Genomic DNA, 21,484 nt, shown 5'->3' with positions numbered 1-21,484 from the left:
TTGTCCACCGCATACAGGTTAAAGACACACTGTGGTGGCAACACATGATTACCAGGATTCACAATGAAAAACAATGTTACTCCTCTTATCCATTTTATATGGAACAGTTCCTCTGGCAAGTCTCCACTGGCACGGTCCAATAATGGATAGTCCAGAGTCTCAAAATGACCTTCATTTTCACGGTCTTTGATTAAATTCATGCTCATTCCAAGGTTAGAGTTCATAAGGTAGTGGATCATAGTATTGTCTACACTGAGGACTATCAGGTCAGGTTCAGCATCACCAAATTAAAAATTAAGTTCTCTCTGCTCTGCCTCAACAAGGTTCCTGGGGGTAACGTTTCTACCTTGAATGTTTTCTGTGATCTGGCTGCAAATTGTGTTCAAAACTTTGCAGGACTGTCATATGAGGAGAAACTATGTTGGTCAGGGTTGTATTTATTGGAGTTTAGAAGAGTGAGAGGGGATCTCACAGGAACTTACAAACTTCGAACAGGATTAGACAGGGTAGATTCAGAAAGATTGTTCCCGATGGTGGGGGAGTCCAGAACTAGGGGTCATAGTTTAAGGATAAGGGGTAAATCTTTTAGGACTGAGGTGAGGAGAAATTTCTTCACCCAGAGAGTGGTGAATTTGTGGAACTCACTGCCACAGAAAGTTGTTGAGGCCAAAACGTTGTGTACTTTCAAGAAGGAATTAGATACAGCTCTCGGGGCTAAAGAGATCAAGGGATATGGGGGGGAAGGCGGGATCAGGTTATTGAACTTGATGATCAGAATGAATGGCAGGGCAGGTTTGAAGGGCCGAATGGCCTCCTCCTGCTTCTATTTTCTATGCATGTTGCAACCTAGTGACCAATAATATGTATCTTGACATTGATTGAGGGATCAATATCATTCAGGACACCAGGAATAACTCCCCTATTCTTTCTTGGATAAAGTGACGATGATGTCCATCTCAGAGGGCAGAGTGAGGCCTCTGTTATTCACATCCAACAAAAGCAGCACGCCGCACAGTGCTACATTGGAGATCAACAGCCTTGATCTCTGGAGTGGGACCAGAGCTTTCTGACTCCGATGTGACAAACGCCAGGACTGAGCCCCAGTGCATGCATTTTGTTTTCTGTAAACTCCAATCGAGGCTTCCAGAGTATCGAAGTTGTGCTTGGTCAGAATTTGGATAAATTGTCCCAAGAAGGAAAATGGCGAGGAGCAAAATGAACTGCGGCGCAAAGCACATCTTATCGAATACACTGTACAGAATTTAAATGATTTGATAGAGATTGCAAAAGCTGTGCAGTTTCAACACTGCTTGCAGCAATCGTTCTGATTCCAACAATTAAACAGTTGATCCAATTCTTCAAAGAACACTAAGAAAGAGAACAATTAGACTGTTATCTAGCACCAGAGTGTTGTACCATGAATGCATTGGTACTTATTTATTCAAACTAGACATGTTGTAAGGTCTGAGGGTGTCACAACTGAAAACGCCTTTCTATTCTGAGCTATGGTCGTGGCTATGATATCACAAGTGCTAAAGGGAAGGAAATGACTGATTAGAGTTTTCAGTGCAGTAGCGGGAGCGCTGAAGTCAAGACCTGTGTGTGGAAAGTGGAGATGCAAAACATTGAAACAATGGGTTTTACCCTTTTCCTGTCCATTGCTTGCCTATCAGGTAAGAACGTATTGATCTCCTTTGGGTTTTTGAAAGCAACGTGTGGTTACGTCAGTCTGACCAGAAGTGAAAACCTTGTGACATCGAGCCAGCTGCTAAGAAATGTCTTTCTGCTTTTCAAAAACGTAATTATTTCTCAAAGATCAAGAATTAATTGTCTTTGGAGAAAACGCTGAAAAAATGTCTCCTATTTCACACAATAAATAATACAGCGGCACCCCATTTTAACAAACTCAAACCTCCTGCTTTATTGATCTTTTGCTTTAGTCATGATTGGTGTGAAGCTAGATGTTCAAAGCTGGATGAGGTGAATTTTATGAGCAGACCGATTATTTTGTCTGCTCATAGTAACAGACAAATGCTATCTGTCTGCTAATGAGATTTTACACTTTGAGCTAATCAAGTGTTTTTTAATGACTTTTCGCATTAGCCATAAAAATATTAGTTCGTAAATCACTTGGGAAGTATCAACTAAATCTGAGTCAAAGTTTGACGTGGAGATTGACTGAATCTCAATGTGAATCTCAATCAGAATGGGTGAGAATTTGAAGTGGAAATAAGATATTGCGACCATTTGAAATCTTTTGAAAGTTTCATTCCCTGTAATATCGACAAATGTCAAGGCAAAGCAGGGGAAGTTTATAAAAATTCCAAAAAAACGTTTTAAAATTTTATATTTTATAACCAATTATAAAATCCGAGATTTAGAGGGATACGGACCCAGGAAGTGTAGAAGATGGTAGTTTAGTCGGGCAAAATGGTCGGCACGGGCTTGGAGGGCCGAAGGGCCTGTTCCTGTGCTGTACTTTTCTTTGTTCTTTGTTCTTTGTTCATCGACGTCGAATGAGCTTGCCCACGTGACGTGGTGGCAAAGTCTGACTTGGTGAGGAATCCCTGCCTTTGGAGATTCGTACAGACATGTCACCCTATGTATAAACTGAACAATGTCGTTTTAGAATCATGTGGATTAAAAGGGGAATTTCATGTGTTAAATAGGCAGAATTGTATCCGTCAGTAAAACCGTCACGTGACTTCTCATCTATAGTTCTGACTGATTTATTTTAATGACTGTTTTTAAACAATGAAACGTTTGCGCAATTGATACTATGTCATAATTGTTCATAATTTGCACCCTTGAAATGAGGTGTTGACCTTGGGTACGGTGCTCTTTCCAAGAGCTGGTGCAGACTCGATGGGCCAAATGGCCTCCTTCTGCACTGTAAATTCTATGATAATCTATGAATCTATGATACTCAGCACCATTCACAAACGGAGGACACCATTTTGACTCCGCTCCAGCCTTCAATATGCCTGGGGAGCGATTCCCCCACCTCTCAAACCCCTCCCTTCCTGGCATGGCATTCCAAGACCTCCGCTAGAAATGGAATTCTTACAATTACGTAAACTATAAGGCTATAAGCCCCCCCCCCCCCCCCCCCCCCCCACCACCACCACCAACACCACCACCACCACTCCCCACACTGGAAGTCTGGCACTGCCATGTTTCTCTGCCCACTCACATGAACCAGCTGGGAAGCCCCGTGGACCAGAAAACATGGGGTGAAATTGTGGCCTTTGAAGAATGGCACACACATGCATTGTGTCCTCACAATACTTTATTGTTCCCGGCTCTTCTGCTGTCATCTGAATGTAAGTGGGATCAATTCTACTCCGCTGAAGACACAAAACATTGCAGAGGCACTTTAAATAAAGCCGGGACAGAGGCCACAACATCACCTAGAGAAATATCCCGAGGCGTTAGGAGAGTAGTAGACTTGACTTGACTTGAAAATCAATTCAAAAATATTGAATAACTAATTGTTGCTTGATGGGAAAGGCGGAGTGATCTTACTAGGGATTTTCATTTTTTTAAAACATTATTGAGAAAATAAGGACAGGATTTTCCGTCCTTTTCCACCGGCGGGATCTTCTGGTCTCTCCATGGGCGACCCCACACGGCGGGTTCCCCGGTGGCACAGCCAGCGAGTAACTCAAATGGCCATTGACCGGCGGGACTGGAAATTCCTGCCAGCGGCCAATGGTGAGCCATGTTGACTGCTGGAAAACCCGCCATTGGTGCGCCGGAAAATCCCAGCCCAGGATAAAGAACGTGGATCCATATCACCGCAGAGAGAAAACTACCCCACTGATTTCATCCAGTGTCGATCGTAAAGGTAACACAGGTTGTAGTGAGTGTCGGGCATGATCAAGACAGTGCCTATCACTGCCAACAGTAACATCCTCTCCCAAGTCAATGTGTCCAGCATAGAGGCATTAATTGGTCAAAAGCAATTCTAATGGGCGGACATGTCATTTCATAGAAGCAACTGCTCCACTCGGAACTCGGCCATGACAGGAGGCTCCCAGGGCGGTAGCGTAAATGCTTTAGGGATGCCCTCGCTGGAGAGGGCTAACATCCCCCCCTGACTCACAGGAGACCCTGGCTTGTGACCGACCAAAATGGAGGAGGTTCGTTCGAGGAAGCACTGAACACCTTCGAGAGACTTGGTCAGGAATGTGAAGGGGCAAAGTCAAAGTGTGGAGGGAACACACAAACCTCCAGAGAACCCATCTACCTGACCCTTGTACAGCACCTGTTTCAGCTTTAGCACAGTCTGCAGATCATGCACTGGACTTATCGTCATCACAGAATCCATGGAACCAGATTGGAAGCAGATCATCCTCAATGAGTGCTTGAGAAGGGGGAGATATTACACCAATTCTCTGGTGTTCCTGCAAGCTCCTCAGACTGCACTCTCTCATAGCCCTGTGACTGCACTTTTACCAGCATTATTACAGGGTGTTGCATCAACATCTTGAACTGCAACAACTTGCTGACAAAGTCTGACCCGAACATGGATGTAAGCCTTAACCATGCAGACAGCCTCACTTCTTGTTTGTCAAACCCAATAAGAGGAAATCAGAAAATGATTAACAAGGAACAAACTGTTCTGCAAAACACCAGTTCCTGTTATTTGTACAATTTTCCAGACCACATCTGGCAAAGTTGTCCAGGTGTGCCTCCCAACAAAAACTGTAAAAATGCACCATTCATCCGCTGCCTCATTTGTTTCTCACTCTTGGATCTCTTCCGTCATGGAGCCAATTGAATTATTCTGGATCTATCTCTGCTCCCTCGCTTCCACCAAGCTCTGCTTCCACTGTGTCAGTTCCATTCCCTTCTCCCCAGCCCTATTCTACAATATTGAATCTAGCTACAACATACCTTCTTACTTATCTCTCAGCCTGATAAAGTGCCACATAACAGGCCTGTTTTAATGCGCATGGACTAAAGGGACAGCAGCAGCATGGACACAAAGTTGGCTGAGTGAGAGGGGACAGTGCAGGTGTGAAAAGTTATTTTATAAATTGGAGGACGGTATATCGCAGGGTCCCGCAGTGGCCGATATTAGGACACTACTTCCCTTGATCTATATTAATGACTCAGATTTGGTTTGTGGCAGGCACAATCCCAAAATTTACAGATGACCCAAATCTTGGGAGTGTTGTGAACTTCGAGGAGGAGCGTGACAGACTTCAATAATCCAGAGTTAGTATGGTGGAACGGGCAGACACGTGGCAGCTGAAATTCGATGCAGAAAGGTTGGGAAGTGATTCATTTTGATAGGAAGAACAATGAGAGGTAGTATAAAATAAAGAATACAGTTTGAAAGGGGATGCAGGAGCAGAGAGCCTGGGGGTAAGTGTGCACAAATCATTGACTGTGGCAGGGAAGGTTGAGAAAGATGTTGACAGGCCCAATGGGAACCTGATCTTTTTAATTACAGGCAGTACACATCAAATCAAGGAAGCTATGGTGAAACTTTAGAAAATACTGGTTTGGCATCAACTCATGTCCAAATCCGGGCACCACATTTTATTAATGATAAGGAGGCAGTGGAGAGAATGCAGAAAACACTTACAAGAATGGTTCCTGACATTAGTGATTTCAGTCGCATGGATGAATTGAAGAAGCTAAACTGCTCTGCTTAGAGAAGATTGAGAAGAGGTTTTCAAAAACATGAGGGGGCCTAAACAGGGCACAAATAGAGAAATTGTACCCATTGGTGCAAGGGTAGATGAATGACGTGGTGTCAAACCTTTTTACGCAGCGAGTGGTTAGGATCTGGGATGCCCCACCCGACAGCGTCGTGGAGGCAGATGCAATCATAGTTTTGGATTAAAAATTGGATAATTATCTGAAAAGAAAATGATTGCAGGACCAGGAGGTAATTGTGGAGGTGTGGGGCCAGCTGAGTAATTCCTGCAGAGAACTGGAACAGTCATGATGGGCTGAATGGCGTCCTTCAGTGCTGCAATCATTCTATTATTCTGTGAAGATCCTATAAAGCCTCACCCTCAAAGTCCAATGTTCCAATCGGGTGGCGCTAAAGATTTGGAGCAACGTTACTTTGGGACCATTAGATTTGCTGCTCCCGGCTGTGATTTTCAAACTTAAACTGGAGAAACAGCAGGATCAACATGATGAAAACCAACCATCCTCACAAATCCGTGCCTCATTTCAGGACTCGCACGATACACCTAATGATACCCTCCATGCCCTTGCGGTCTTCCTCTAACATTAACTCTGACTCTCATGAACCTTCCGCCTTCAACCAACCCCAGAGCCAAACTCTACCTTCTCACCCCTTTACCCGTACCTTGTCCCATTCTTGAAAATTATGGGTGCTCTGCTCTACCGTCTAGCCTCTCACTTCCACCCAAACTTATGTCCCCGGTTTCGGTCTCACCCATGTATTTCGGACCAGTTCTTTCATGTGCCAGTGTTGGGCATGTTTGCAACTCCAGGCCCATTAGAACTTCAACTGGTCCAGAATGCCACTTTAGATCCCAGGACAAAATCTACCCCCAGACATTCCAGCTTGGACCCAACCCCCAGCCCCTCTGAAATCCATGCACAATTTGGTACCTGGCAGTAGTCCTCTCCCCATCCCTGCCTGGGCACTTTCTGCCCGCTACAAATCCCCTTCCTCAAACCAGTATATTTTTGTTCCGTGCTGCGCATTTGTCATTAAAAAAACGTGACAGAAATAAAACTCGGTAAACTGGGAGCAAACAGGTGGATACAATGGGAAATGCTGAAGCAAGTGGGCGGTCAGTGAATAAAAAACAATGAGACAAGCAGAGAGCTGCAGGAATGAGGACAATGAGGGAGCCAGTCAGAGAGATTGAAGGAGTGGAAAGCGAACAAAGGACCAGAGAAGTTCCCAGAAAGGAACACTGAAGGCAGAAGGGAACCTCAATTCTAATGTTCTTATATTTCTCTGAAGTGTAGCATTGTTGCATTTTAAAACGTTATTATGTTTGCTACTTACAGTTACGTACGCTTCAATAACTGGGCCAAGTAGAATTGTTGCGACCGAGAGAGAATCAGTCCAATTCAAATGCAATTACGACAGCTACTATCGCGGTCATCAGAAATACTGGTGCAGAGGCTATTACCGCAGGAGCTGTACTATTTTAGTACAAACCCAAGGCCGTGAAATGAAAAGCCAAGATGGCAGAGTAAAGATTAAGGCTGACAATGGAGAACTTACAGTACAAATAGAGCAATTAAACCAAAGCGATAATGGCTGGTACTGGTGCGGAATAGAAATAAATCAAGCTCTGGATCTATTAAGTCCCATAGAACTTAAAGTAAATCAAGGTAGGACTCAGATTTATGTTTATTTGTGTATATATATTTAATGCCATATTTATATTTATAATATGATGCAGGCTTTATTACATATTTTGCAAAATCTCCAAGATTTCTCAGTCAAATGTTAAAATGTGCGGAGTTTGCACGTTCTCCCTGGGTGGGATTCTCCCATGCCGCGCCATATGGGGGAATATCCGCTCGCGCCATTTTTTCCCGTGGCGCGGTCCAATGTCGGCAGGTGATTCTCCGAGGAGCGGAGAATCGGCGCCATTTGCACCAGTGCGTTTGGCGCGGCGCTGCCGATTCTCCAGCCATGATGGGCCAAGCAGCCGCGTGGAAACGGCAGAGTCCCGCCGGCACCATTCACACCTGCTCGCAGCCGGCGGGAACTCTGCGCGTAGGGTCGGGGGGCGGCCTGTGGGGCGGGGAAAATCGCTCCTTCACTGGGGTGGGGGGGGGGTGGGTAGCCTCTGATGGGGTCTGGCCCGCGATCGGGGCCCACCGATCGGCGGGCCGGCCTCTCCAACCCCGGCCCTATTTTATTACGCGGCCGGCCCCTGAACCCCCACGCCATGTTGCGTCGGGGCCGGCGCGTTGAGGAAGTCCCCCGCGCATGCGCGGGTTGGCGCGGCGCCCAGTCGGTGCCGGGAAGGAAGGATGGAGTGGCGTGAATCGCTCCAGCGCCATCGTGAAACGCGAAGGTGTTCACGTCGGCGCGAACACTCTGCCTCCATTTCGGAGAATCCTGCCCCCTGTGTCTGCGTGGGTTTCCTCCGGGCGCTCCGGTTTCCTCCCACAAGTCCCAAAAGACGTGCTTGTTAGCTGAATTGGACATTCTGAATTCTCCCTCTGTGTACCCGAACAGGTGCCGGAATGTGGTGACTAGGGGTTTTTCACAGTAACTTCATTGCAGTATTGATGTAAGCCTACTTGTGACACTAATAAAGATTATTATTATTATTATAATTAGAACAATATTGTAAAGCCATGTTTTGATCATTCTACCTAATACAGAATTTCAATCAGTAATCACTGCAAATGCATCTTGATGGTGAATCTGTAACATAAGGACAGTAAATAATGGAATAATATTTTTATACATCATTTTGTACAGCTCCAAAATCACTTACAAAGAACAAGGAAAGACTAAGGTAAATACCAACGTATTTGAACTGGTGACATCAAGCATTTTTCAAATATATCTGCACAAGTGTCATGATGAGAAATGTCACAGTGCAAGATTATTTTTAATGGAATATGGGTTTTATTGTCTAGGCCAACATTTATAGCCCATCCCTAATTGCCCTTCAGAAGGTGGTGGTGAACCGCTGCAATCCATATGGTGTAGGTACACCCACTGTGCTGTTAGGGAAGGAATTCCAGGATTTTGACCCAGCGACAGTGAAGGAACGGCCGATATATTTCCAAGTCAGGATGGTGAGTGGCTTGGAGAGGAACTTCCCGGTGATGGGGTTCCCAGGTATCTGCTGCCCTTGTCCTTCTAGATGGTTGTGGTCATGGGTTTGATAAGTACTGTCTGCAGAGCCTTTGCGAGTTGCTGCTGTGCATCCTGTAGATGTTATACACTGCTGCCACTGTGCGCCAGTGAATGCTTAAGGTGGTGCATGGGCTGCCAGTCAAGTGCGTTTTGTCCTGGATGGTGTTGAGCTTCTTGAGTGTTGTTGGAGTTGCAGTCATCCAGGCAAGTGGAGAGTGTTTCATCACACTCCTGACTTGTGCCTTGTAGATGCTGGGCAGGCTATGGGGCGTTACTCTCCACAGAAGTCCCAACCTCTGACCTGTGCTTGAAGTTACAATATTTAAATGGCTGGTCCATTTCAGTTCCTGGTCAGAGGTAACCCCCAAGGTGTTGACGGTGGAGGATGACCAACATAATGCCATTGGATGTCAAGAGGCGATGGTTCTTTTGTTGCTCTGCCGAAGGTCAGGTAGTCATTTCACCTAGATGGAGAATGTCGATGATGTAGAGAATGATTGTCACTTTCAGCATCAGCACCAGCTTAAATTGTTCTTGAATTTCCTGGGTATTCCCCCATTCCACCAGTGTAACTTCAGCATCGGTTAACGGAAAAGCTTTGCCTTCCCGATTTTCTTGATGGAGCAACAACACTGAGGAAATTTATCCCCTTAGAATCTGAAGATAACTTCCTACTTCACCAATTCCATTTGCCTCCAGCAACCATTGGTGGCCTGACTGAAATGAATTGTGCTGAATAATGGGTGGTGTTGTGGACTGGGCTAAGACTACTCAAACCCAAACCTTTTGAGTCCTGGTATTAATTTGTTCCTTCAAGGGATATGGATGTTGCGCACTCGCACACCATTTGTTGCCCATTCCTAATTAGCCTTGAGAAGGTGCTGGGTGAGCCACCGTCATGAACGGTTGCAGTCCATGTGGTGTAGGCACACCCACAGTGCTGCTAGGGAGGGAGTTCCAGGACTTTGACCCAGCAACAGTGAAGTAACAGTGATACATTTTCAAGTCAGGATAGTGAGTGACTTAGAGGAGAACTTCCAGGAGATGGTTTCCCCATGCTTCTGCAGCTCTTGTCCTTCTAGGTGGTAGAGGTCACAGGTTTGGAAGGGGCTGTCAATGGAGCCTTGGTGATTTCCTGCGGTGCATCGATGGTGGGGGAAGTGAATGTTTCAGGTGGTGAATGGGGTACCAATTAAGCGGGCTGCTTCATCCTGGATGCATCAAGTTCCTCAATAATTGTGGAATTGTGCCTTGGAGATAGTGGACAGACTTTGGGAAATCAGGACGTGAGTTCTTCACCTCAGCAGTCCCACCCTCTGGCCAACTCTTGCAACCACAGTATTCATATGATTGACCCAGTTCAGTTTCTGTATGTTGATAATGTTTATGGTTGATAGCACACAAGGAGAAGAGCTCATATTTCAATTAGTTTGAGTTGGATTCAAGAACAGCTTCAGAAATGGAAATATATCTTTCTATCACACAACCTCACAGTCAGAGGTGGCACGGTGGTGCAGTGGTTAGCACTGCTGCCTACGGCGCTGAGGACCCGGGTTCGATCCCGGCCCAGGATCACTGTCAATGTGCAGTTTGCACATTCTCCCCGTGTCTGCGTGGGTTTCACCCCCACAACCTCAAGATGTGCAAGTTAGGTGGATTGGCCACGCTAAATTGCCCCTTAATCGGAAAAAAATAATTGGGTACTCTAAAAAAAAATTTTTAAATACAACCTCACAGTCCTGCACATTGTTTATGTACAACAATAATGCCCCCAGTAAATATACAAAATTGATTTATTTGCATTTCGTTTTCAATGCTGGTAAAGGTTCAATTATGTATGTGCCAAGTTAATTTAGCCAATTTTTTTCAGCCATCTGCCAACTGTACAGCTGTAATCTTAAAGGTTTACAGTACTAGTGAGGAGTTCTGCTCGCATTAAAAATTAAAATGATCAGTCAGAAAATGGTGGGCAGTGCCAACTCAATTCCAAGCATGTGCTCCCAGTAAGGAAAGTTCCTTGCCAGGGTATGAATTTGTAAATTTAGCCCTAGCTCTCACAGAAACCCGGGAAATGAAAGTGATCGGCAAGGTGATTTTACCTATGATGGGCATCGCAAATTAATGTCTCCGCAACAACATAAGCTTGCATTTGTATAGCACCACAAACTCACTAAATTGTCCCAATGTGCTTCACAAGAGCTTTATCACCTAAAAGTTAGCTTTGATATAAGCAGATATTAGGGTAGATTAAGCAGATATTAGGGTAGATTAAGCAGATATTAGGGTAGATTAAGCAGATATTAGGGTAGATGACCAAAAAAGGTAGGTTTTAAGAAGCATCCTAAAGGAAGAAAGAGAGGTAGAGAGGCAGAGAGCTGCCGAGAGGGAATTTCAGAGCTTGGAGCCCAGGTGGCCCATAGCCGCCCTCGGATGGAGCCATTAAAATGAGGGATGGTCGGAGGTCAGATTCTTAGAAATACAGATATCGCAGAGGGTTGTAGGGTTTGAAGGCAGCACGGTAGTATTATGGTTAGCACAATTGCTTCACAGCTCCAGGGTCCCAGGTTTGGGTTACTGTCTGTGTGGAGTCTGCACGTTCTCCCCGTGTGTGCGTGGGTTTCCTCCGGGTGCTCCGATTTCCTCCCACAATCCAAAGATGTGCGGGTTAGGTGGATTGGCCATGCTAAATTGTCCTTAGTGTCCAAAATTGCCCCTAGTGTTGGGTGGGGTTACTGGGTAATGGGGATAGGTGGGGTTACTGGGTAATTGGGATAGGGTGGAGGTGTGGGCTTGGGTAGGGTGCTCTTTCTAAGAGCCAGTGCAGACTTGATGGGCCGAATGGCCTCCTTCTGCACTGTAAATTCTATGAAAACTATGAAATTGCTGAACAAGGACGAGTATTTGAAAGGGAACAAGAAAAATAACTGAAAAAGCAGAATTGAATTTTTTTTAAAGCACGAGTTAACTTATTTTTGCTCCAAGTCGATTCACGATTCACGTAGGGAAATGTAGCTTTCGTACAATTCTTTTAGTGCTGCATTTTGCATACCAACCACATTTCTAGAACTGAAATAGCCAAATGGCTGAGCTTAGGAGCACAGGAATTGCTAAAAAAAAACATGATGAGTGGGACCCACCTAGCTAGCCTAGCCTCCTCCCATCCTTTTTAAAAAAAATTTAGAGTACCCAATTCATTTTTTCCAATTAAGGGACAATTTAGTGTGGCCAACCCACCTACCCTGCACATCCTTGGGTTGTGGGGGCAAAACCCACGCAAATATGGGAAGAATGTGCAAACTCCACACGGACAGTGACCCAGAGCCGGGATTGAACCTGGGACCTCGGCACTGTGAGATTGCAGTGCTAAACACTGCGCCACTGTGCTGCCCTCCTCCTCCCATCCTGACAACCGCACAATATAATGATAATGGGGTTACTGATTAATTATAATCAATCTATATCAATTAGATGACAACAGACATGGACACTGTGTGAAGAAAACTCCGAGTGGTGTAATGTTTATCCCTCCTCATGGTTTGTAGCAATGTTAGAAAAGCAGGTTTTGCATTATGTGTTCTGCGGTATTTTCCAAATTCTAACCATTTACCTGCTGAGGTGTCTCAGATTTGCCCCTACCGTTTTTATTTTATGACCGGTTAATCCTTTAGGGCTTTCACTTGTCGTCATGGTAAGACGCATGATTTTATTACAGTCGATGCCAAAATTAATTTTGGGACTGGGGCTTGTTTAGCACAGTGGGCTAAATAACTGGCTTGTAATACAGAGCAAGGCCAGCAGCGCGGGTTCAATTCCCGTACCGGCCTCCCCAACAGGTGCTGGAATATGGCAACTAGGGGCTTTTCACAGTAACTTCATTGAAGCCGACTTGTGACAATAAGCAATTATTATTATTAATTCATAACCAAAATTGTGCCAAGAATTCAGATTCCTTTCACTTCACCCAGTGGTGGTCTGGGCCCTAAATTCTGGAATTTCTTCCCTAACCCTTTCCATCTCTCTCCTGCTCTCCTCCTTTCCTCTGTTGCTCTGTTACACCTGTCTCCTTAGCTGAGTGGTTGGTTACCTGACCTGGCAGCTCTTTATGCGGCGCAGTGCCAAATTGTGTCTGATTATAATCCTGTGAAAAGCCTTAGAACGTGTCACCGACATTAAAATGCAACATAAGTGCAAATTATTGTTCTTGTGGCTGTCACGTTATACAAAAGATTACTGCTGCTTGTCCTGTTGTCTGAAAGGCTCAGAAAAGTAGGTGAATTAAGAAGAGAATCAATTTTTTTTTCAAAAGGACTGTGCTTTCTTTGTAGACGTTCCTCTGTTATCCACTGAGGTTCGGCTGAACGATTAGGGTGGCCCTGCAGAGATTTTTATCCCTGATGGATTAGGAAGAAATGAGACATGGAATGTTAAAATTAGGAGACAATGAAAAAGGGGAGACTTGATAAAGGGAAGAGACAACAGTTGCCCTACCTTCTCTCGGGCAATTGGCGACAGCCACATCTTATGGGTGAACAACAAAAAATTTGGCAGATATTGAAAACTGTTGCAGTATTGTGCGTGCTTACACGTCTTGGTCCATGAGTGGCTGATTATGCTGGTCCCCATACTCACATGATTTCTCGCTGTTTATCATTGGCCGCCTAGGCTGTTCCTGACGCTCGGAATAACCTTCGGGATTTTGGCGGTGATGATCCTCGGACTTGTGATCCTCGTCATCAGAAAAATAAGAAAGCACAAATATGACGGTAAGCTCTGAAAACAAAGCAATTTTCACACAGCAAAAACAAACCCGGCATTCAAACAAACTAAAGAACCATGATGTGGGGAGACCTTTAGCGGATCGTGCCTGTTGAGGTCCTACCACCTTCTGCATTCCAACTGCACTGACGTTTCGTCAGGGCTGTAACCTCCTTGTACCTTCATTTCAGCCTGACACAAGTCTCGGTAAAGCAGTGAGCCAAAAGTGACGGTACTTCCTGTATCTCTTTGGAAGAATAGCAACTCTGTTGCAGTGTCCATTCAGCGCAACATAATAGTGACAGGATTGCCAGTAACATTGTGGCAATTTGTACGTGGCACATAGCAATGTGGATTGTTTTTTTGCTGATGATTTTAAAATGCTTGGGAGTCATTTTAGCGACACAAAGGTGATTTTATTTCTTAATTAAAAGGGCCACTTGTCTGTATTTTCTCTATCTTTTGTGCGCTGTGAGCCAAGTCCATGTTCCAGTTTGGTACCGGATAAAGAAGTAGAACAATTATAATTTCTCGAACAAAGATCGAAAGCAAGATGTATGAATGAGCTATCAAATATCAAATGATCCCTTTGTGAATAGAACTGCCATTATTAAATAAGCTGATGGATAATCACGTGCAGAATTGCTAGTATTTTCTCCACTTGTCACACAATTCAAAGTTAGATTCAGTTAAAATAATTGAATCAGGCAGATATTTTTCACTTCATATAGAAAACAAGAGATTCTGTTTATACAGCATCCTCTGTACCCTGATACCCTGAGATATTTCACACTCAATAAATTACTTCTTAAGTGTTGCTGAAAAAAAAGAGACCTGCTGTTGAAGCTTTTCATTTTGTACTAATCAGGACAGATTCACAAGAGTACCAAATCTCAAAGTGAACGACAATTGATACTGCATGAGAAGAGGGTGCGGATTGGTTGGCAAGTAGATTCTTGCAAATCTGTCCATGGTGAGTGCAAGGTTTCGACAGCATCTCTCCTTTTTCAGCAATATTCTGTGCTATCAAGTGACTACTTCTTATCTGTCATCATTATTGTTTAAAAAAAGGACAGGAAGGGTGCCCCACAGGCCCTGCATGCACCCAATGGAACAAATGAGCAGATAATAGGACAATTTCCATATTATTAATACAAGTGAGCTCACTAGCGCAAATCTCACCAGAAAAGTAATCTCTTGATGACACTCAATCTCAACGTCTCAGCCGTCAGTGCGTAATTACTTACAGCTCCAGGTGAAGATTTGGATGAGTGCAAAGTGCAATTGAAAGGAATGTCGTCAATTAAAAGGGAAGTAGAATACAAGACCATTGAAGTACTTCTGAGGCTGTATAAGGCTCTGGTCAGACCCCATTGGGAGTATTGTGAGCAGTTTAGGGCCCCGTATCTAAGGGAGGATGTGCTGGCCTTGGAAAGGGTCCAGAGGAGGTTCACAAGAATGATCCCTGGAATGAAGAACTTGTCGTATGAGGAACGGTTGAGGGCTCTGGGTCTGTACTCGTTGGAGTTTAGAAGGATGAAGGGGGATCTTATTGAAACTTCTAGGATACTGTGAGGCCTGGATAATGTGGACATGGAGAGGATGTTTCCACTTGTAGGAAAAACTAGAACCAGAGGACACAATCTTAGACTAAAGGGACGATCCTTAAAAACAGAGATGAGGAGGAATTTCTTCAGCCAGAGGGTGGTGAATCTGTGGAACTCTTTGCCGCAGAAGGCTGTGGAGGCCAAATTGCTGAATGTCTTTAAGACCGAGATAGATAGGTTCTTGATTAATGAGGGGATCAGGGGTTATGGGGAGAAGGCAGGAGAATGAGGATGAGAAGAATATCAGCCATGATTGAATGGCGGAGCAGACTCGATGGGCCGAGTGGCCTAATTCTGATCCTATGTCTTATGGTCTATGGTCTAAGTTACAGTATAGTCTCTCAAATATTCTTCAATTTGAAAAGCATCTTAATCAATTGGCAACATTTACTAGGGCAAACGCGGGAGAGGATTGAAGACTGGCAGGATTGTAAACTGGCAGGTGAGAATAGGTCATCCAGTTTAACTGCAGATAGGTGATTGAATTATCCACACAGGATTGCCTATTATAGGGCCACCGATATGAGGGTGGCTTTGTGTGAGGTGGTTATGAGAAGGGCACAACTGGTTTATATTGCATGGCAGCCTTACTATGAACCAGAATTGTGCTTTCAAAAGCTGGTCTGCAATAAAAGTGAAGGCTGCAGTATAGGTTCTGATTAGCTTGTGTATCATAAGGTCCATGTTTTTGTCTGTCAGTTTTCTTTTGGGGGAGGGGGGGACATGATGTCTTTCACAGATGATATCAGCCAGTTTTTGCTGGTTTTCTGGGTGGACCCGTATGAAATTAAATGTACAAACTCCCCAGTGGTTGAGTTGACAGACCAATTCCCCACTCCTATTCTGTGGCGACAATGTCCAAGTATCGAAGAGATTATGTAACATTTGCAAATAGGCGAGCATGTCTATTGGCAAAACCTTTGCAGCAACACCTATTGATTGTTATTCACAGTGAATCACAGAGAGGCCATTGAGATTTATGTGTAAGGGACCATCCATTTCTCTAACAGAGACAGAAGAAAAAAATAAAGAGTTAGAGCAGGATTTTCCAGCTCTTCCCGCCAGCAGAATCTTCCACACCTGCCGAAGGTGACTCCCCTTCCCCCCCCCCCATTGCAGGTTCCCTGGTGGCGTGACGGGCAAGCAATACAAAACACCGTGGGCAATATTCTCCGACCCTGCGCCGGGTCGGAGAATCCTCGGGAGGACATGCCCCGCCGCCCCGATGCCGGCTTCCCAATTCTCCCCCGCCGATTCTCGGGCGCCCGCGGGATTCCCACCGCACCGGTCAGGGGCCGTTGAAAGCGCCCCCCCCCCCCCCCCCACCGGCGATTCTCCAGGCCCCGACGGGCCGAGTGGCCGCCGAGTTCGGTCAAGTGCCGCCGGCGTGGGTTACTCAGGTCCCACACGGCGGCACTGGAAGGTGTGTCTGCGGAGCCGGCCTGGAGGGGGGCGGCCCCCATGGTGGCCTGGCCCGCGATCAGGGCCTACCGATTGGCGGGTGGGCTGGTTCCATGGGGGCCTATGTTCCTCCGCGCCGGGCCCCTGTAGGGTTCCGCCATATTGCCCGGGGGCTGGCGCGGAGAAGGGGACTCCCGCGCATGCGCGGAAGCACGCCGGCCGTAACGGGCATGCGCGGAATTACGCCGGCCATTCCGCGCATGCGTGGAATCACGCTGGCCATTCCTCGGCGCCGACCTAGCCCCCTAGGAAGGGGAGCATTCCCCATTATCGGGGACCGTTGACGCCGGAGTGGTTGGCGCCGCTTTTCACACCGGCGTGGGGACATAGCCCCCATTATTGGAGAATCCCGCCCCATAGTTCTCGCCGGGACGGGACGGGAAGATCAAGCCAGCAGCCAATGGTGAAGTGCCTCTGCCACCGGGAAGCAGACCATGGGTGGGGGGGGGGGTTGGAAAATTGAGGAAGAGACAGCCAGGGAGAAAGGAAGACAACAGCAAGTGAAACTGTGCGTCAGCCTCACAAGAGATAGACAAGAAGGTCAATGAGTGGAAAGAATATAAAATGACTGAGAAGGAGCAGAAAGAATTAAGACTGCGGAAAATGTTCCTGCAGAAATTTGTTGTGTGTGGCCACCTTTTTCACTATACAGAAACTTTACATTATTTTGCTATATTAACACAAAACAAGGCCTGTGTAGTACTTACTGCAGCCACAGACACACATACACAACTTGAACGATGAACCGGGAAACATGTCAGCTCAGCACATGGGTGTATAACCAGTGATGTGGGTGTCACCCATTATAGAAACCATCTACTTTCAATTTCCATTTATTCCAGTGGAGATAGAAATCAGTCAGTTTCTATAGTATCAAACCTACCGTCCCAGCTGAAAAGTTTCAAATTTACCATTGGAGTGGGGGTGGGTGGGGGGAGCTGAGGTACAGTTATGGGAAAGCTAAGGGGGGGCGATTCTCCAAGCCCCGGGCCGGGCCGAACAATTGACGCAACCGCGCCACGACGCCCCGACGCCGGGCGCGATTCTCCGAGGTGCGGACAATCGGCGCCATTTGCGCCGGCGCGTTTGACGCGGCGCGGGCCGCTGGAATCGGCGGGGCTGCCGATTCTCCGGCCCGGGTGGGCCGAGCGGCCGCACAGATACGACAGAGTCCCGGTGGCGCCGTTCACCCCTGGTCACTGCCGGCGGGAACTCTGCGCGAAGGGTCGGAGGGCGACCTGTGGGGCGGGGAAAAGCGCTCCTTCACCGGGGGGGCCTCCGATGGGGTCTGGCCCGCGATCGGGGCCCACCGATCGGCGGGCCAGCCTCTCCCCCCACCCCCCGGGCCTACTTTGTTGCGCGGCCGGCCCCTGAATCCCCACGCCATGTTGCGTCGGGGCCGGCGCGCTGAAGAAGTCCCCCGCGCATGCGCAGGTTGGCGCGGCCCAACTGCGCATGTGCGGGTTAGCGTGGCGCCCATTTGGCGCCGGGAAGGGAGGCTGGAGCGGCGTGAACTGCTCCAGCACCATGCTGGCCCTCTGTGGGGGACAGAATCAGTCGTCCCCGTGCCCGTTTCGCGCCGTCATAAAACGCGACGGCGTTCACATCGGCGCAAACACTTTGTCTCGATTTTGGAAAATCGCCCCCGTGGTATTTTTTTCACTTCAATTTTGTCCAAGAGAAATGTTATAAGTTACCAATCAGTTGATATAAACAGAATCAAAACGAGTAACTGCTTAATCTTAAAATGAATTGCATTGTATTCAAATTGAAATGAGTGAAATTAATGAAAGTCAATTGAGCAGAATATATTCTGAGATTTAATACAACTGCCTGACCCAGGCTGAAAACATTTTATCTAACAATGTGTAACTAACATAAACCCTTGATTGAAGTTTTCTTATTAATTAATTGTGAAAGTTTCAGCTACTTACAAAGGATAGACCACTGCTTTCTCAGAATTACCTCAATACTCTCATTCATCCCAGTTTTTCATCTAATGTTGAATATCAAAAAGTGCAATTTAATTTTTAAAAGCACAGCATTTAACACACGCCACGAAAACAGTCGCATTTTGAACGTTCCTGCTGCTTTGTTTATTATCTTTATGTTTGCATTTTCTAGACAACAGAGAGAAGGAATCAACAATAGAAAATTCTGTTCCAAAGTCTAACTCTGTGGTAAGGCTGTAACCTGTTGACAATACTGGCTACTTCCATACATGTGCAATCTGCCAGTCTGTGGAGTTGGCATGATAGATATATGTGCTTCATCTGAAATTCCTTAGAGCCAGGACTCACAACAGCTTTCAGCTGGTGAATCCTATGTCCTCCTGAAGATATAATGCAAAGTATTATCTGGATAGCATGTTCATATCCTCTCAACATGCCCCCTTGGCATTGAGAGGTCTGGGCGCTGAATCTCGGTGGCGGGGAAGAGTTGGAAATAGTGCCCTCCACTTTGGGAGTATTTTCAGCTGTGCAATTACTCCCCGGTTTTCTGGTCCCCACCTGTTCCAGAATTTGGGGCCCTAGGTTTTGTTGGTTGGAAACCTGCTTTGAAGCTAATACATGCAACCAGACCAATTACTGATCGATCTTTACACATCATAGCATCGTAGAATCATAGAATTTACAGTGCAGAAGGAGGCCATTCGGCCCATCGCACCTTCACCGGCCCTTGGAAAGAGAATCCTAACCAAGCCCACACCTCCATCCTATCCCCGCAACCCAGCAACCCCACCCAGCCATTTTGGACACTAAGAGCAATTTAGCACGGCCAATCAACCTAACCTGAACATCTTTGGACTGTGGGAGGAAACCGGAGCACCCGGAGGAAACCCACGCTGACACGGGGAGAACGTGCAGACTCTGCACAGACAACCCAAACCGGGAATCAAACCTGGGACCCTGAAACTGGGAATCAACAGTGCTAACCACTGTGCTACCGTGCCGCCTGTCCCCCAAACTCTGTTTAGTATCCCCAATGTAGAAACCAGCACGTTGTGTGCAGAAAACACCCTGTACTAAATTAAATGCAAATAAATCTCTAAAGTACTTCAGTTAAAATCACTACAAATTAAAACTTCATTTGAAAAACGTACTGAAACTTGAATTTGGATGGAATGATTCACTTGTACTTTTATTACTCAAATTCAGTTAATTGCCCAGTTTTTCTCGTGTTATGTTAATGTTCATCTTAAATGGATTAAAATGGGACCCAGGAGCTGTGAAGCAACAGTGCTAACCACTGTGCTACCTTGGCACCCATCAAGCTGGGCCTGTCAATAGTACACTTGTCCGTGATCCCTTGAGAGGGACAGTGATGCTGAAATATAGCTAAAGTATTTTCTATATTCCAAGTTACTGATTAACCCAAGCAGTTGTATTTAACAATAATTCACTGCCTATTTATTTTGGAGCTTTGAAGTGAGTTTATTTTCTAAAGTAAAAGTTTACCTTAATTTTCGTTATTGTAATTTGATGAAGGATTGATCCGTTGCTTCATTCTCCTCAATCACATCCTCATATTCTTTATCTGCAGCTGTCCAAAGAGCTGGAAGAAGGAGTTACTTACGCCACTGTGACAATTCAGCCCATGAATCACCCTCAGGAGAAGACTGCTGCTTACGATAATGTGAAACCTTCCAACAGTCAGGAAGCAATCAAGCCAACAGTTAACGAGCCGGCAGTTTCAGAACCAACAGAGTATACCACAGTTGTGTTCAAAAAGTAATATTCTTCCCACATGACGTCTGCAAGCTGCTTTCGACCCCCTTTCTGAAGAACGATATTCCAGTAAATTGTAAATTATTCCACTAGGGCATGAGTATAATTTCTGACCTAGTCCAGCAAGTGCATATTGGAAATGCCTCGGGCAGAATCATAGAATTCACAATGCAAAAGGAGGCCATTCAGCCCATCGAGTCTGCACCGGCCCTTGGAAAGAGCACCCTACTTAAGCCCGCACCTCCACCCTGTCCCTGTAACCCAGTAACCCCACCTAACCTTTTGGACACGAAGGGGCAATTAAGCATTACCAATCCACCTAAGCTGCACATCTTTGGACTGTGGGAGGAAACTGGAGCACGCGGAGGAAACCCACGCAGACACGGGGAGAACGTGCAGACTCCGCATAGACAGTGACCCAAGCCGGGAATCGAACCCGGGACCCTGGCGCTGTGAAGCAACACTGCTAAACACTGTGCCACCCCAGGCAGAGTGCCTTCATTTTCCCAATATTTGCCAGTGGCATGAATCCTCAGAACCTTTTTCTCTAACGTTTCCTTTGAAACTCATAGTTCCTCTCTACCTACCCTATTTCCTCAGGGGGTTGTGGTGTGTTGGGCTGGGAGGGTGGAGTAGGGAAGGGAGGTTTTTAGTTTGGAGTCTGAAACTAGGAAACAGAACCTTAACATCCAAGCTGGACCGTTCAAGGGTGATGTCAGGAGCCACTGTTTTAAACATGGGATAGTGTGGAAATCTGGGAACTCTGTCACCCAAGAAGCTGTCAAGGATGAAAATTGGGATTGTCAGCTTTTTTATTAAGCCAGGGTAGAATTATTTCCCGGCCCATGGGCAGCCAAAATTTTATTCTTTGAAATATTTAACAATTTAGTGTAAAAAGCATTGTTGTGAAGAGACAATAATTGTGAATCATGGAGATTCACAATGATGTCGCTCCCTATAATGTTTTATTACTATATTAACGGAAACCAAGACAGGTACCTGCGGCGAGATGCTCCGCTCCGCCACATTTCTGCCCCGACCAGCCGGCGGGATTATCCGTTACGACGGTCGGTCAATTGGGTTTCCCATTGTGGAGCAGC

At 46.1% G+C, this 21,484-nt stretch overlaps 1 protein-coding gene across 1 annotated transcript in view; it reads left to right on the top strand.

The window, feature by feature from the left end:
• Positions 1-1,493: 1,493 nt before the first annotated feature.
• LOC140394558 (polymeric immunoglobulin receptor-like) overlaps positions 1,494-21,484 on the top strand; it is a 66,478-nt gene continuing 46,487 nt past the window's right edge. The window contains exons 1-6 of the mRNA XM_072481917.1: positions 1,494-1,673; positions 7,012-7,341; positions 8,450-8,486; positions 13,496-13,596; positions 18,781-18,836; positions 20,200-20,387. Of these exons, the coding sequence (XP_072338018.1) occupies positions 1,616-1,673; positions 7,012-7,341; positions 8,450-8,486; positions 13,496-13,596; positions 18,781-18,836; positions 20,200-20,387 (770 nt within the window). The 5' untranslated portion in view covers positions 1,494-1,615. The remainder of the gene's footprint in view (positions 1,674-7,011; positions 7,342-8,449; positions 8,487-13,495; positions 13,597-18,780; positions 18,837-20,199; positions 20,388-21,484) is intronic.

This window comes from Scyliorhinus torazame, chromosome 17, assembly GCF_047496885.1.
Source record: "Scyliorhinus torazame isolate Kashiwa2021f chromosome 17, sScyTor2.1, whole genome shotgun sequence".
Classification (NCBI taxonomy): domain Eukaryota; kingdom Metazoa; phylum Chordata; class Chondrichthyes; order Carcharhiniformes; family Scyliorhinidae; genus Scyliorhinus; species Scyliorhinus torazame.
This window is presented reverse-complemented; position numbering and strand designations above follow the sequence as displayed.